This window comes from Melitaea cinxia, chromosome 18, assembly GCF_905220565.1.
Source record: "Melitaea cinxia chromosome 18, ilMelCinx1.1, whole genome shotgun sequence".
NCBI lineage: Eukaryota > Metazoa > Arthropoda > Insecta > Lepidoptera > Nymphalidae > Melitaea > Melitaea cinxia.
Window position 1 is genome coordinate 560,516 of NC_059411.1, and position 18,875 is coordinate 579,390.

General features: G+C 34.0%; 1 protein-coding gene across 1 annotated transcript; it reads left to right on the forward strand.

Annotated features, from left to right (window-relative positions):
- Positions 1–496: 496 nt before the first annotated feature.
- On the forward strand, positions 497–6,407 carry LOC123662023 (high affinity copper uptake protein 1). The gene is made up of 3 exons (XM_045596914.1): positions 497–600; positions 3,733–3,968; positions 5,338–6,407. Exons 1-3 carry the CDS (start codon positions 505–507, stop codon positions 5,537–5,539), a joined length of 534 nt encoding a protein of 177 aa, XP_045452870.1. The 5' UTR covers positions 497–504; the 3' UTR covers positions 5,540–6,407.
- The last annotated feature ends 12,468 nt before the right edge of the window (positions 6,408–18,875 follow it).

Below are 18,875 nucleotides of genomic sequence, written 5' to 3' on the forward strand. Positions count from 1 at the left end.
TTTGCTATAAGACGTTGTTTCGTACCAAATTTCAAAATTCTGAGTTGACGGGAAGTACCCTGTAGGTTTTGATTCCCTTGCGAGTGTCGAAAATTTGCAGCACAAACGGCTGTATCATTTAATTGCGTTGGATTAGAAGATTGATTTTTTACAGCTACTAGGGACAGTAGACTTGAGTATTCGGTATGAATTTCTGCTTGATACCTCAACGTGTTCCCGAGAAAAAGGGTCTTGACAGACAGACTGACAACAAAGTGATCCTATAAGGGTTCCGTTTTTTCCTTTTAGCTACGGAATCCTAAAAACAAAGTAATTTAATATGCCTCGTGGATCATATCCATTTACTAGCCTCAATATACGATTCTAAAACAATAAACACGCTGATTTCGCACGAATGAATTAAGGTCATACTAAAGTAACATTAGAATCAGTTGTATCTTATACATTCAATAGGTAATTCAAATCTAAAAGTGCGTTCACATTGTTTCAGCAATGGACCACGACATGGCACACCAGCATGATCATAATCACGATCACGACCACGGTCATGATCATGATCATGATCATGACCACGGCTGCGGTTCCGGACACAATATGGTGGTAAGTAATAAATAAATTAATATCATATAGCATTCAGTAGACTATACTCCTCATAATATTTTTTTTTTCATACCGACGGCCTTATATATAAACTCCAAAAAACTCAAAAGTTATTGGACCGATTTTAAAAATTATGTAACCGGGAAACTAATAATCTTTATCATTTAATTTAAGTAATCTCTACAAAGTATTATTCTTCACCTATTTTCCTTTTTACCTAATATTGATTAGTTTGGATGCAGGCCGCGATTGTTTTAGTTTTCCTGAAAAACCTACTTGGCTAAATTTTAATTCAGCCTGTTACATCCCACTGATGGTCTTAGGCCTCTTTCTCAATCTAGGAGAAGGATCGGAGCTTAGTCCACCACGCTGCTCCACTGCTGGTTGGCAGATATATTCCCTACTATGAGTAACGATCGCTATCAGATATTCATGATAACAACCAGAACCGACGCCTTAACGTGCATTCCACAGTCTAATACTATAAGACGGTTAAGTGTTGCTAGATGACTGAAAAACTTGGTGTACACCAAGCGTTTTCATACCTATGAGTAAAAGCACTCTCGATTTGGACTTAAGTCGTTAAATTCTCACTTATGGACAAGATATTTCTGAAGCCTCTCATTGTAAAAAAAAATCACGATACAGCTTGTAACATCCCACCGCTGGGTATAAGCCTCTTTCTCCATGTAGTAGAAGGATTGAAGCTTAACCCCCCCACGCTAACAATCAGGGCCGACAGTTTAAAGTGCTCTCCGAGGCACGGTGGAGAGACCCACAAGGATAGACATTCAAACCGGAAAGAAATATTTGTACATATATATCCATCCCGAACGGGTATCGAACCCACAAACCATCGATATTTTAGGCGATTATATGCACCACTACACCAGAACGGTTGTTTTTTATTTTAACTAAATTAGTTTAGGGAAATTCGGGTATACATAACTATCTCGTCTTTCTGACGTCGTGTTCAAGTGAAAACAAATATTGCTGATAAGGCGAGCGCATTGATATCGCCACCGCAGCGACCGGCGCAAGTGTGGAGTTCCCACCGACCGCAGATAACTTAGCAAGTCTGAAATGAACCTACAGACAACTGATAAGACGAACGCTTTGAAACATAGTTAAAATTAATGATAAGATAAATGAATTATCAATACATATAAAAATGTAAAGTATCGCTGTCTGTACATGTAAGATATATGAGAAAAAGTATTATTGGGACCTTAATTAAAGCAAATCGCACCCAAACAATGATTGTTAGAATTTTTGTCTGTTTGTCTGTGCGTTTGTGCATGCCAATCTCAGAAAAATGGCTTATCCGATTTATATGGGGTTTTTACTAATATATTGTGGTAAGCTTCACTTAACACTTAAGGTTTGTTTTATGCCCATCGATTCATAAATAAATAAGTTATACCAATTTAAAAAATCACGTAGAACATGTAAAGTCACTATTCCATGCGGACGAAGTCGCGAGCATAGCTAATTAAAAAATATACAGGTCTACGTATATCAGCCTATCGCAGTCCACTGCTGAACATAGGCATCCACAAGTTCGCGCCAAAAATGGCGCAAACTCATGTGTTTTGTCCATAGTCACCACGCTGGGCAGGCGGGTTGGTGACCGCAGGGCTGGCTTTGTCGTACCGAAGATGCTGCTGCCCGTCTTCGGCCTGTGAATATTATATTACAGGTCTACGTATACGAGGTTTTTCCTGTGATAGTAAAACCCAGTATACACACAGTCGACGTAATTCTAATTCTATTCTTTCAATGTTTTGCAATCATTGGTGTATGTTAATACACCTATTTTGTCTTGCTGAGAAATGTTATTTACTACTAGATGGACCCGCGACTTCGTTCGTATAGGAGAATATATTAAGATACATATTAATTTCTGAACAGCGTTATCCTGATCCCATGCAGTTATGGGATAAAAGGTACATGTTGCCATGTGACCTCCTTAAGATAAAATAAGATATTATTTTATTTTTATATATTATATTCAACGTTTTTATAAAAAATGCCGATATCATGAGAATTACGTGATAAAAAGTAAGTATATGTGGGACTCCACAATCTCCTCTATTTTCTAGTGATAGTCCCATAAAAACCTGTTCAGCCGAATTCAGAGATAAGATTAAACAGAAAGACAGACAGACAAACATTTTAAAGTAATTTGTCTGTGTTGTAGTATTGTGTTATTTACACACACGGTTATTTTGAAATCACAGACAGACACTTCAATTTTATTTATATGTATTGATAAACATGCGTTTGGCTTATCACAGCTAAATTAAAATGGAGGTTAACTTTATAAAATAGGATTGCAAAATTGCTTTGTTTTTAGTTTGTGCAATGATCAATATAAATCATACTCAATACACATAACATATAAATCTTTATTTTTAACCGACTTCAAAAAAGGAGGAGGTTACTCAAATCGACCGTATATATACATATATATATATATATATATATATATATATATATGTTTTTTAATGTATGTTCGGGGATAACTTCGTCGTTTATGAACCGATTTTGATAAGTCTTTTTTTGTTGGAAAGGAGATATCTCTGGTGTGGCACCATGATAAGGAAACCAGGATCTGATGATGGAATCCCAGAGAAATCGAGGGAAACTCGAAAATCCGCATAGTTTTTTACTGGGTGTACCGATTTTGATGATTTTTAATTTAATCGAAAGCTGATGTTTATCATGGGGTCACATTTAAATTTCATCGAGATCTGATTATAACTTTTGGAGTAATCTTTGATAATGCGTATTTACTTGACTATTTTTTCGTCTACCTACGTTGTATTACTTGTCGATATAATTAAAGTCGGTTTTTTTTTCGTTTGCCTGCAAACACAATTATCTATCTCCCGATTTTTGTTTAACGACTTCTAACTTTTTCTTGTTTTATGTTACAAAAACGGACTGCATATATTTGTAACCGTAAATACCTGATAGCGATCACTTACAGGTTACTTACAACAGGCGCATATACGTTAGGCTGTAACTGAGCAGCGCGGACCCTTCCCCTACAAGGTGAAAGAGACCTATGCCCAGCTGTAGAACGTAACAGACTGAACAATCATTATAAAAACACAATTCCATTTCCAGTTCCACGCGGGAGTCTGCCAGGAGATCCTGTTTAACGGTTGGATGACCACAACAGCATTGGAGCTGTTGGGGTCGGCTGTGGCAATCTTTCTCGCTGCCGTCCTCTACGAGGGACTCAAGTACTACAGGGAGGCCCTCCACGCGAGGGCCACGACCGCGAAGGGAGACTCCCAAGTTAATATCACCAAGAATGAGTGTGGGGCTGACGGTGCTTGCGGAGGACCGGCTGTTGTTAAGTAAGTAAAAAAGTAAAAAAAAAATTAAGGTAGTTTATATAAATTGATAATATAGTCTATTATAGTCAATTTTTATTTTATAATATTTTTTAATTTAATTTTTATTTCTTTTTTCTCTTATCTAAAACATAGTGATTTTTTTCTATATCGTCTTCATAATATATATTTATTTCCAAAGATGTGTTGAGTTAACCAAAAAAATTGTAAAGTTATACTAGTGTTGGCTGCCTATATAATAAAATAAAATAAAAATAAAATAAGTAGTACCTATTTTTGGATTGTAATACCTTATTTGTCCCAGTGGATCTCCTTACTTACTCTTAACAAACATACCTCGGCAGGCAAATCCTATCCAGATTTGAGGTGTGCCTTATTTTTAAACAAATAAAAAAAAACTTTTTTTCCATTCTAATATTCAGCTTAACAGCTCAACTTCGTGTATATTGAAACGTAAAAAAAAATATTAAAATCTGCGAGTGTATTCTCAATGTTTTAATTGAATTAATCTGTGATTCTTACCTTTTTTGAGTGTGCTTAATTGATTAAGCTTGTATACGAATGAATATTAATCTGAATGAATGAATTTTAAAGTTACTTTAAAAAATAAAATCAATAATAATTATGACCTTCTTTAAGCCGAAAAATATAAGGTTTCTCATAGTTTCTTCACTACTTTAGTTGCACCATTGTTGTCAAGGTCAACGTTAAGGAAAGTTTACACTAACTCAATTTATGCTGTTAATAAATTATCCGGTGTCACGACTTACCTTGCTGTAAAATGTATAAAAAACGATGTAATAAAAAAGAACAATCATATTATTTATTTATTTTATTTTACGATTGTCTGTTCTGTAAACTCTTTGTTTCTATTTTATCATTTACATTCGAAAATGTTTTAAATAAGCCTAAGCTTCTGTCAATTGTTTTTTTTTTTTTTTTAATAAGTAAACAATAACATTATGACAAGATTTCTTATTTCTTTATAACTCTTCTCAGCATTATATTTACACATGAACAGTGTATTTTAAATGTTATAGTATTCATGTGTAAATACACGTGAACAGTATATTTTTAAATGTTATAGAACACGCAAAATAAGCGCATTAAGAGGTCGAGTTTTGGAAAATAGCCCATGTTTATCAACAAATGTTATAGTAAATTGCTATTATGATATTAACTAATAATTTTTAATTTATCAAATAACAACAATGAGTAGATAGACTGATAGATATAGGTACTGTGCAATAAAATTTGTACAAATTGTTTTATTAAATCAGCGCCATCTAGTAAATAACACACTAAAACTGTCCTTTTTGCATTTTTACAGTTGTTGGATTTGTAATTAATAGTATTTTTCTTTACTTTCCAGATACTCAATGCTATCTTCAGGTCACATAATCCAGACGTTATTACATTTTATCCAGTCGACAGCCTCGTACGTTCTTATGTTGGTGTTCATGACATACAATGTATGGCTTTGCCTAGCCTTGGTATTAGGCCTAGCGGTAGGCTATTTTTTCTTCGGTTGGAGAAAAACCACCATCGTGGACGTAAACGAACACTGCCAATAAGCCCTATGACACTTATTTCTAAGACAAAGTATTTTTTATTAAGGACATGCCAAGTAATTTTAAAACATATCGTAAGATAGCGTTAGTGAATCGTAATATTTCAAAAATTGTAAAATGTCTATTTTTTATTATTAGTAATCTATAAACTTTATTGAAAATTCGGAAAAATACAGGTACAAATTACCGCCTATGGTAGTATACTTTACTATATTCCTTACCTATATATTTTTAAGAAACGCACACTGACGTAACTTATTATGTGCATGTAATATTTTACATAGGTACTTGTAAATGTTTGTAATGTTAATATTTGTAATTTTTTTTAAATTCTTGTATAAATACGTATATTAAGTATATGTATTTACACAAATTATATTCGTAACACATAATACTAATTAACCGCTTGTTATGCGCCACCTAGTGATAAGTAGCTATCAACAAATAAAATGATAGTAAAGAATACTAGATGGCGGGCGGTAACATGAGGAACATTTAAATTGCAAAATTATTTTATAAAATATTATAGTGATATAATAGCTCAATTGTTATAAAAAAATAATAACTGCTTATAAATATTACGTTTCCTTAATGCGAAGAATCTTGCCCTTATAAATTTTTGATAAAATGAATTTGTTTATTGTAAATAAATTGATAAAACATTCCTTTTATTTTCTATTTTTTAATATTAGTAATTTAAATTCTTCACTCTACACCAGATATTTACATCAATAGTATTTTTCACTATTGAAACTTGTGATATTGTATTAGTTAAGATTATGTAATTTTAGAGTATTTTGTTAGTTAGAGATCTTTCTATTTTATATATAAAAGATAAATGAAATACTGCAATAAAACGTTTAATTACAAATGTTTTTTGTGTTTTTATTGTTATTATTTAAACATTACAATGATATTAAAACCAACAGACTTTTGTCTTTCGTATATGTATGTACCAAACGGACGTCCTACGTGGATTCATCTCAGATAGTTGTCAAATTAATCCATATTCACTTCAAGATTCCGTTTTACCAAGTACATTTTTTTCCAAGTGATATATTTGTCTTATTAACCCACATTAACTAAGTCGGCAAACAAGTTAATTACGATGGGGTGCAGCCGGAGGGTCAAAAAAATGCAAATTAAATTTAAAATTAATAATAATAATATTAAATTTCTTTAAAAAAACAAGAAAGAAATTATAACTAAATAACAGTAATGACAATTGGTCGATGGTTGTATCAAAAGTGACGCTTCCACGTTTTAGCGATCTACTGTGGTGGCCCATGTGTAACAAGCGTACGATCCTCTCATGGTAAGCGATCACCCTAGCTTACAAACATCTGCAACACCATAAGCATCGCAAGCGCGTTACTGACCATATCCCCAATTTCCCCCAGGAGCTCTGGTCACCTTACTTACCAAGAAGAACACAACACTGCTTGAAAACAATATTATTTAGCTATAATTTTCTGTAAGGTCGAGGTACTACCCCAGTCGAGCTGCTCCATATTTTGAGCTGAAAATTTCCTGCCGTGCCCTACCTCCGTAAAAAAAATATGCAACATGTAAATACTATTCGTACTATACAATACATACTAGACAAATTAACAACCTTTAAAACGTGCCCTAAGATATCATAACTATTCACCTTGAAATCAATGGGCGAATCGTCATTTTACAAATTAAAACTTTAAAATTAAATTATTATTTTTGTAAAAATAGCTACGCATCGATCGCTAAGCAACCCATAAATTCGGAATGTAGATTCTGCAGAGAAGAATCCGCAAGAAACTCCGCAATTACCCTTTTCAAAAATTATATATAAACTGTGTTTTAGTACAAAATATATAGGCTACGTTTTATTTTGATATACCTATATAATTATTATATTTAAGAAAAAAATATTAAGGCGATACGAAGTTCGCCAGATCAGCTATTACTATTTATAAAAGTAAAGTAACTTTTTTTTGTGTCAAAATTCTTTGTTTAAAAATAATACTAAAAAATGGTGATAAAAGTATAAGTACCAGACTTGAAAAAATTTAAGCAATACGAGAGAATTACCAATAGGTATAGGTAGGCGTGTTAAGTAGGTAAGATCAATTCTTACCAGAACCCCTAATTATAAAATATAAACATTTTTTCAAGACACTTGTGTAATAAAAGTTACTTATTTTAGTTATACTTATTAAGGATAAGTGCGATGAAATAATTCAGAATATAGTCAACTCGTTTCATAAAATAAATATAATTACTCTTTATACTGTTATACTCTGCTAAATCTCTATAGTTTTATAGTAAATATTTCCAATAAGAAAGTGCGTATATCCGAACGCGACTCACGTCATGTTATGGTTATGTCAGTGTAGTGAAATGTGACGGGTAGTGCATGTTTTGTCTTTTGTATATTACTTGTTGATTTTATTACTTAAATCTGAATACGAATGAGTAAAAATTATCTAATTAGTTAAATTGTGAATTATGCTATAGTGTTGTGAGTGGATGCTGTGGATTGTACCCGACGTTCTCCATCTCCGGGCGTTGATTGATCAGGTAACGGTAATTGTTTTTGGGGACGTAGTTAACATGTTTTCGTACAAAAGGCTCTTATGAAAATAAATTGTAACGTTAGAATATTTCCAATTACCTGGTATGTATACTAATAAGAACTACCAAGACCTACTTTTTAAGTTTTAATTGTAAATATGATGAAAAAATTGTCATCACAAGACACGGATACACGTTGATCCAACATTCGTCATACAACATCAAAATACCCATATTCTCGCCAAATTAAGTTAACACCTACTTGAAACTTTATATATTATAATTACGTTCTTTATTTTATCGATTGTGGTGAAATATCGGTTTGAAGATGAGAAATAAATTATATAGTAACAACTTACAAATTACATCAACTCGGCAAAGCATTATAAAAAGATTTTCATCAAGTTACATATACAACATTTAGAATATACAGTAAATATATGGGTTATACTAAATCAGTTGAATACGGGCTACACAAAAATAACAAATATAAATATATGTATGTTCCTAAAATATTTTGTTCTTGACAATTGACAATAACGGTCTCCTAAAAGGAGAGTTATAAGTAAAAATCTCATCAATTGTAGGCATGAGACGGCAAGCTTAAGGTTTGGAAGGTTTTCAATAATAAAAATAACAGGCCACGAGTATCTCTAAGCAGTATAAAACGGAAGACAACATAATTTAGTTTTTCTTTGTTAATGAAAGTTGATCCTATATCTTTTACAGAATCATCTCATTTATTTTGGATGTTGTTACAATATACACATACTACAAGGTTAATTCTCTGTGTATGAAAGTAAATATCTACGATTATAACATATATTTAGACATAACAGTCAAAATAAATGCCAAAATATAAATATCATGAAATCCAATCTCCACTGTGTCTTCTTTATCTTACGGGATATTGACAAAATAAAATTTTTTAAATCGATGTGCCTGTGTAAAATCTATATAACAAAATTAAACTTGACAATTTACATAATATTTATAGGAGAATATTTTTATTAAACTTCTCAAAAGTATACTTTTATATAACAGATTTTGGATTGACAATATGTGATATACTTAATTATTGCGATATTAAATGTTTCTTAAAACTTTACGGTTACGGTTTTTATCATAGACACCTGATGGAGATTGTTACTCATTGTAGGGAATTTATCTTCCAACCTGCAGTGGAGCAGCGAGGTGGAATAAGCTTCGAACCTCCTCCTACATGGAGAAAGAGGACTATGTCCATCAATGGGATGCTATGGACTTAATCATAGTATTCTGTAGTGTTAATATAAAATTTATCGTAAATCCTATCCCAAAAAGTATATTGCTCGCCAGATAATACCTTGTTTCTCATGTTCCCGTTAAAAAAAAGACAAGGTATGTTACGGAGAATGGGTTCTCTGCCAATAGTTTGAGTAACAACCGGCTGCCATATTTCAGGTATAAGAGGTGATGTTAGAGGTGTAGGATCTCTGAAAATAAATAAATTTTCTTGTTACTAAATATACTGAAACTATTTCATTTTTTTCTTCTTTACATGTTTCTATCATTTTTACTTATGTTCTATTGTGTTAGAATAAATTAGACATTTATGTGAAATAAGAAAATATCTTACCACTCAATAAAGAAGAATAATGAATGATTGAATGACAGAATGATTTAAACATTGAATCATCGAATCATTCTGATTTAATGTTTTATTAATTAGAAATCATTTCAGATAAAGTTAAAAACAGTATAGTGGTAAAATCAAGGATATCAAATATGTATTTTTTTAATTGAACTGATTCACATTTTCTGTGATAAAAACTCGCCTAATCTATTATAATAACATCTGATCTATAATATAGATGAGCACATTCAAAATCTACTAGTTTTTGAATTGTAAATGAAACTTACCCAAGTTTAATAAAATTAGTGCAGAGGGTAACAAGTCTTTCTACTACCATTTCGTGATCGACTCCAAGATATTGATTATTGTTTAAATATAAATATATATCTCCCGAACCAGCGCCAGGAATATTTTTATTTTTATTGTAGCTCAAGTTACTTTTGTATAAAAACTTCATTAGGAAAACTGGATTTCCATTATATGCGTAATGAGTTGCTGATTTAACGACAGGATATTCTATAAATAAATCATTAATGTAGTCAATATAGCTACGAATAACGTTATCAGCTAGTTCTATCTCTTCAAAATAAAAATCCTTAACTAATTGAGCGACTTTACGTTTTGTGTCTTCATCGTCAAAATTTAAATTATTAGGAAGCAGATCTTGAAAATCATTAGGAATTGTTTTAAACTTTTCATTGTCATTAGAAATTACTGTAACTTCTTCTGCATTCCCATACACAATCATCATTGGTACCTGTTGATATTTTTTGTTCCGGAATACGTCCCTTGGGTCCTCATTTATTATACTATGGGATGAACGCCATTCTTTTTCTATACACGGCAAGAATATATATGATGTGTTAATCAGATTCTTAGCTGGAAGATGATAGATCTCTTTGAAAGCGTTTGGTCCAGTACTTTCGACTCCTAAACTTTCCGCAAAATTAGTTGCTTCTGCTAGTGGTTCAATAGATATTGACGTCGGAGATAAAATTGAACCTGATTCTAATATGGCCTTGTGGAAAAAGTCTGTCTTTAAACCAGATAGTAAAAGTATTTCGATTGAAACAGCCCCCGATCCAGTACCGTAAACAGTGATGTCTGTTGGATTACCTCCAAACCTTGCAATGTTCTTCTGAACCCAGTATAATGCCGCTACCTGGTCCTTCAGACCTGCGTTTCCAGTTATGTCCTCTGTTCGAAGACAGAGGAACCCAAGAACGCCGAGTCGGTAATTAAAGGTTACGTATACAAAATTTCGCTCTAGAAATTTCAAAGGTGCTTTGAAAGAACCCCATCTGAAAATAAATTTTATGTATGATGATGTTAAAAATTTATCAAAGCAATTTACGATCATGATGGTTACTAGATTGGCAAACAAGCGTACGGCTCACCTGATGGTAAGCGATTACCGTTGCTTATAATCGCCTGCAATACCAGAATCATCGCAAGCGTGTTGCCGACCCTACACACAATCCCCCAAGGAGCTCTGATCACCTTGAAAGCAGTATTATTTAGCTGCGACCTTCTGTAAGGTGGAGGTACTTCCCAAGTCGAGCTGCTCCAGATTATGAGCAGGATATTCCCTGCTATGTCCTACCTCATAATTATCTATTCTCAATTCATTTTTTTTAATGAAATAAGGACAAAGTTATTTATAATCAAGTTCTTCAACACTCATGTGATGCTCCAGATATTGTATGTCTCCTGTATTCATAGGCTAAAGTAAACGCTATCCATCAGATGACTATTGTACATTGGCCTTAGTTCGTCTATTGCAGACAATTTAGATAGTGTCAGACAGACACTGTGTCGCCTAGGACACTCTTCAGGTAAACGCAGATGACTAGGCATGAGTGATAATACCTAATTGCATTGGTATTTTTATCTTCTCTTTATTATAAAATTCGCAAATTGTATAAGTAGTTCCAAGGAATTAATAAAAGAAAGTATTCTGAAATTGATATGTCCCAGTGGAACATTAAGGGCCGAGTTAGACGCTGATGGCTTGTTGAGGACAGCACGAAAGCTAATTAATCGCAGGAACGCCATACCGCCCACGACGATGGCGGTTTAGACCAGCCTCTTCAAATTTGTTAACCGATTTCCAAAAAAAGGTCGTTCTTTTTACTAGGTGTATCGATTTTGACAATACTTTTTAAATTGAGAGCTGGTGCTTGCCGTGTGCTCCTATTTAAAAATGTGTATTTAATTGACTATTTTTTCGACTACCTAAGTTGTATAACTTGTAGTTGTAGGTAAGTTCGCTTTTCATTTTGCTTGCAAACATTATTTCATGGAGTTATTACCGTATTTTCAACTTTGTAACTTTACTGTATAATAAAGATATTCTAACCTTTAGCAAACTTGAAAGTTTAGACGATTCGTTAATTTAAACAAAACTTTTACTGATAAAAGAAATATTGTGTATAACTAGCAATACCCGCGACTTCGCTTGTTACTGTTATTCCTTTTGTTAGCTTTTAGTACGTAAGGCTTTTAACTGAGGTAGGGCACAGCAGGAACTTCCTGCTCAAAATATGGAGAAGCCCGACTGGGGTAGTACCTCGACCTTACAGAAGATCACAGCAAAATAATACTGTTTTCAAGCAGTATTGTGTTCCTGTCGGTGAGTAAGGTGACTAGAGCTTCTGGGGGAATTGGGGATTGGGTTGGCAACGCGCTTGCGATGCTTCTGGTGTTGCAGGTGTCTATAAGCTACGGTAATCGCTTACCATCAGGTGAGCCGTACGCTTGTTTGCCGACCTAGTGAAATAAAAAAAAGGCGTACAAATATTTCTGTACAATCCAAGTTTCAAGTTATTTGGACCTGATAGTAAGAGTTACAATTCTAACTTCAGGACTATTAAGCTAAACTTTAAACAAAATCGGAACATGTGAGTTATAACTGACGATAAATAAACATTTCGACTGTCATCCCCTTCCTTGAACGAAAAAGAAATTGTAGACATTCGGTAACTTCGACCAAACTAACAGATTATGCTATTCAGATTATTCAGACAAGTATATTAATATTAAATAAATAAAAAAATATAAGTTTTAGTCTACCTATTTTCATGATATTAAATTTACTAAGGAATAGATGCCATACCCTTTTTGAAAGCCTCCATCGTGAAAGTGTACGATGACCGGGAGTGACGTGGCACGGTCCGGAGCGAACACATTCACCACCAGACAGTTCTCTTCTCCAGAACCGTCCGGCTGTGGACACTTGATACGATGCGTGGCTTCGAAGATTCCACTCCATGGCGAGGGAGGTTTGGGAGACTAGGAATAAGCTTCGTTTCATTAACAACCGCTCTGGTCTAGTGGTCCGGTTGCGCCTACAATCTGGCAATTTGCGGATTCAGTATGTATATTTGTATTTGTAGAAATATTCCTTTCCGGTCCGGATATCTTCTGGATCGCCCACCATGCCTGAGAGCGCGTTAAGCTGTCTGTCCCGGTTGTCATCATAAAGGAGCAGCGCTTTTTATTAAGCTCCGGTCCGTCTCTTACATGGAAAAAGAGGCATAAGACCAGCAGTGGGATGTTACAGGCTCAATCGTATCGTGTCGTATTAATAATAGGTATTTATTAGTAAAAGATGTAGCTACTAACAGAAAAAAAATAAACTTTTTCTTCAATTTTCTTATCGCAAAATGCGCACAATCTCACACCGGCTAAGCTTTTGACATCAATTAACACTTGATCCCATGTCGTGTCGCGTTATCATTTTGGCACGTATTGCGTCTGTTATCGTAAAATCTCTATGCTGCAAATTGACCTACGTGACAAAAATACTACATTTATAGTTTACAAATACGATATAAATATGAGCTTGGTAAAAAGATGGTATACCTAATTCAAATATTTTGCAAGTTGTCAGAAAAATTAATAAAGGAAATACTGTAGTTAGAATTTTAGAAGTGCCCTTCTACCACGTGGAGAAAGAGGCATGTGCTTGGGTGTAAGAGCTTGAATCTGTTTTATTTCTAATTAATTAGAAATTATAACGAAAGTAATATTGCACGGAAAGTATACACCGCATTATTTCGCAATCCGCTAATCCATCTGATACGATCTGACAGCACCGTAAATTAGATTTGCGTGTATCAACAAATGAAGCAACTGACCTTAAACCTGTCGTAACGCGTGGGTGGACGGGCGTAGGGTATGCCGAGGAAGGCGTAGTGCCGCGGGTGGGGTGCATAATACCCCCGCACCGTGCCTTGTGTCGTCATCACGTCCTTATACATCGCCAGTGGAATCGCCGGAGTGCGACCGACAACCCCGTACGCAAACAGGTGGACTAGCACCACTGTAGCGATCATATCTCCTGGTGCTCGAGCATCGAGTCCCGTTAAACAATTTTAAGTCATCCTCATTGTGAAGCAAAGTTGTTAAACGATTTTTAAAAGTTTGTTCTTGTGATAATTTGGATATTGTTTACGGAAATTGGTGAGTGCTAATTCAACAAAAGTAGATTAAGTAATGATGTCGTTATCATGTGCATAGTAAACGTAGTTAACTACTATGTTTGAATGAAGTTATCATAACAAGTCGTTAAGCAATCCATAACATCCACGTCGTGTGTATTAAATTATTTTGTGGAGTGCTGTGATGTAAATTTAAAAACAAAATATATATGCTTCGAAATATTATTTAATATACCACTTATAATATAGGCAGTAAGTACATGGCGTTGTATTAATACATTTTTATCGTCAAGTCCGTGTTCCCGCCTGTTTGCTTTACGTTTTCACAATCGAAATGTAAAAAAAATATTTTTTACGTTTCAAAGTTTGAAGCCAACACATATATCCAATAGGAATATTGAGCCCAACAGTGTGACATAAATTGAAGAATTTAGATTTAAAGCCCGATTACGTTCAATGAAGTGGTTTTGGTAGATATCGTCCCAAAGTTGTAGTCGGTCGCCGTGAAACCCTCTTTCAACACGCATTGTTTCGCCGATAGACAGCCAGACTTCCTGAGCTGGTTGGGCGACTGCTCTCAAACTAGTCCAGTTAACTCCCTCGGCTGACGGTTTCCTGAAAGAAACATCTATTTTACTCAATTTTTAGGGTTCCGTACCTCAAAAGGAAAAAACGGAACCCTTATACGACCACTTTGTTGTCCGTCAAGACCCTTTTTGCGAAAAGCAGAAATTTTTTGTTGGCACCCTCGGTGCGCGAGTCCGACTCGCACTTGACCGGTTTTCTTAAATGATTACAAAGAATATTGTAAAAACATCTAAATGACTATTATATAGGCGCAGCTTGCGACTCTGCAATCTGCTTTAGGGACTGTGTGTGCGGTTTGTATTATTTATTTTATGTACAATGAGAACAAAATATATATATATATAAACCTAAACTAGGTTAATATATATATATATATTAGACGGCTTTTAAAAACACGCACTAAGATACAAAACTACATAATGAATTCACGACTCTGAGCGTATATTAACTTACGTTTATATACGCTTCAGCCTGTAATATCGCACTACTGGGCATAGGCCTCTTTCCCTATCTAGGAGAAGGATCAGAGCTTAATCACCACGCTGCTCCAATGCGGGTTGGCAGATAGGTTTATATCTATACGTTTAATCACATATATCATATTTTTATGAAATAGAGATATATTAGCTTGCGTTTTACATACCCTTCTTTTATAAAAGTGGTCCATAAAGTTAACATAGTTGTTCCACTTTCTGTAGTACCTTCTTCAATAGCTTCTTCAGTAGTCTCTCTGCTAAATACTTCATTTAAAGAACGACCTCGTCCAGATCCACTGGAGTTGATTTTCTTAGAAAACTCGTAAAAATAAATCGTGGCTCCTCTTCTTACTAACAGCCTCGCTGCTCTTATCCCGGGATACAAATAAAGGCTATCGCTGTAACATTTTATTAACCTTCGCTCATCGTAAGATGTTATATTAAGTTCACCAAAATATTTTGTCCTAATTTTTCTTGCAATATTGTTTTTTTCATCGACGCTGCCAAATTGTAAATCATTTGGTAGTAACAAAGAGTTGTCGTTATTAATCTGCGACCATCTCTCTTCTGTTTGTGTCGAAACTTCGTCCATAGCGGCGTGATTCGCTGAACCTATCATTAGCTTCATTCCTAAATTTTCGCGGTTTAAAATTTGCCACGGGGTTTCGGTTAGAAAACCGGTTTGATTATTTTCAACACATGGTGCCATGTCGAAACCCTGAGCAGCTCTTACTACTGTCTCTAAGTCAGATCCAAGAGATGTAGTTGCAGCGCTGTTTTCAGTTTGACTCACCGCATTTTCTAAGTTTTTCACCGTTTCGGCTGGATTCCTGTCTAGAGCCCATGGTGCAAGCGCACTACCACTTTCAGTTATTGCTTTAGAAATAAATGTCCTTGACTCTTTTGATAACAGTAGGTATTCGACAAGCGCTCCTCCAAATCCCGATCCGCTAACTACAATATTAGATTTGTTACCTTCAAAAAGATTGATATATTTGTGTGTCCATTCCAATGCAAGATGCAAATCTTTAAGTCCAGCGTTACCAGGTGCAGTTTCATTTTGTAAACACAAAAATCCTAAAGCCCCTATTCTGTAGTTTGGCAAAACTAATATAATACCTTGACTGGCCAGATGTCGTGGGCCGAATACCGAAGGATCGCCACTGCCGTTCTTATCCGAGCTGTCATGAATGTGGAAAAGAACACTGGCGTTTCGAACATTTACTGGCACAAAAATACTTAACGTTAGGCATTCGTGGTTTCCTATATACGTATTTGTTGAATCGATTTGAGGACATCGCGATGTGTGCGCAGGATTATCAATTACACGCGTCTGCCTGGTTGGAAACGAAGTCGGATTCTAAAAATTGAAAAACCTCTATAAATTTGAAAATCACTTACCACATTTTTTACATTGTTAATTATTAATTTTAAGTCGTTACCTGAAATGGACTTTCCGCAGCAAATATCCCATATGGTATATCAAAATAACGTACAATATTTTCGCTTACATTTCCACGAATTGTTATCTCATCAATAATGACTTCATGTGTAACATTTTCTGGTGTTTCATCTGCTGCTATGGTAAGGATTTGTATGGCACTATTTGCTTCAGTTGCGACTGTCACTGTGTTATCGATAACTTGAACATTGGCTGAGGAAACGGCGACTACGGTAAACCATATCAGCGACCACATTTTGTTTGATGGTGCTAATTTTATAGAGGTGTCATTCTGACGAAACCCGAACACTATATTACACAAAAAGTGGTTTACATAAAGGGAAGCCCACTCGAAGTTAAAACGGTTACCAGATCGATCAAGTGCCGTACAACTGAGTACAAAAGTTTTTATTTAATATCCAATAAAAATTTTAGTATTTACTGTTAGTCTACTCAGATGGTAACTCTGTGTAAAAATGGCGTCAATCTTAGCTGTATGATTGTTTAGTTAAACCCGAACGATTTTCTCAACTAACGATATATTTTGTACATTTAAATTGTTTTAAAACAGCGGCACCCAGTTTTCTAATTCAATTTACAGTTATTTAAACGTGAATGTAGTTTTTTTTTTGCGCCCATTCCGCTGAGAACGGTCGACTGATTTTTTATTAAATTTCTATGTTGTGTAGATAATTATTTCATGTCTGTTCTATTTCTTTAAACAGTGTTAGCGGAATTCATATATAATAAATTTTGTCTATTTTTTGGTAGTGAATTTTTTAGGGTACAACATCGAGAGAACAATGAGATGACTTTGTCCAGCAGTGATAAATGGACATTAATGTCACATAATAAGTGTCATCTTATAATAATAATGTAAATATTTATATATGTATTATACTGGTGGAATGACAATGGTATAAAAAAAAATTCTGTACCTCCTGTGACAAGTGATACAAGTCGGAAGTTATCATTTTACAGGAGAGCAAAAACGTGATTTAAAAAAACTTAAATAAATAAATAAAATAGTTTTTATTTTGCTCAAATTATGTACTTTACATTGTCAAGTAGCTCTTCAACCCGTGCTAGCTTAAAAAAAGCTGTCTTACAGGCCACAGTGTCTTCCCCAAAATTAGTTTATTGTTACATAATCAGACTTTGCGTTCAGATAGCGAAAACGTAAATGAAACTAGTCTGTATACAAAGATGACAACACAATAATAGAACAAGGATTATAAATACAAAATTTGGAAAAAAAAATAAAACTTGTTCTTGATTATCTTCATTCTCTTTCGATATACATTTTAGTCGATATTTGTAATTATATTTCATTTCGAAGGTATCTTACGAAAAAAATTTTTTTTTAATTGTACGTTTTTTCACATTTATTAACTTCTAAAATTGTATTAATGATACTTGTACAACTATATTCTTTTACGCTTATAATTTTTCTTTGTACAAAATATAGAATACATGATCCTAGCGCGTGTGATAGTTGATAAAGATGTGTGGACTTAGTGACGCTGTATTTTATGCAACATGTTACTAATTTTGTACTAAAACACAGTTTATATATTATTTTCAAAACAGTGACTGCGGAGTTTCTTGCCGATATTTCCCTGTAGAATCTACAGTCCGAATCGGCGGTAGCTTTACTTTTATAAATACAATAATTTATTTTTAAAGTTTTAATTTGTAAAATGACGATTCGAAAGTGCTCTTGGGCCTATTTGAATAAAGCTGTTTTTGATTTTGATTTTGTCTTTCAAATAAAAGAGAAAGATACAGACCTTTAGACCTACCTTTTTCCATTTATTATATTTTATTATCACCCGTCTATTCACACAATTAAACGGAATTTTACCAGGTTACGAAAGAGACGATTTAAATGGATATAAATCTAGTTACGTCAGTATTCACGAGAAATGTAATGAAAAATAAATGTGAAATTAAATACAATTGCATTTATATCACAAAATATGAAAATGACAAACGGTTACAACTTGACAAATATCAATATCCATGAGTTTTTCACAGAATTTTATCACTTTGCACAAAAAATATTTTCATCACTGTAAGCGTAGCAGATAAAAGAACGTGAATTAGACAAAAAAAAAAACTTAAATTTTTCAATGCCCACGATCACATCACAAAATTGCTATAGATCGACTTATATCACTTATCACAGGAACCACACAATTTATTGCCACAGAATTTATTGCCACAG

Excerpts from the sequence above, each read along its gene's own strand:
- LOC123662023 (XM_045596914.1), top strand. The coding sequence starts at position 505 with ATGGCACACCAGCATGATCATAATCACGATCACGACCACGGTCATGAT. Across the intron at positions 601-3,732 it reads GTTCCGGACACAATATGGTG|TTCCACGCGGGAGTCTGCCA; the intron begins GTAAGTAATAAA and ends TTCCATTTCCAG. Across the intron at positions 3,969-5,337 it reads GGAGGACCGGCTGTTGTTAA|ATACTCAATGCTATCTTCAG; the intron begins GTAAGTAAAAAA and ends TTTACTTTCCAG.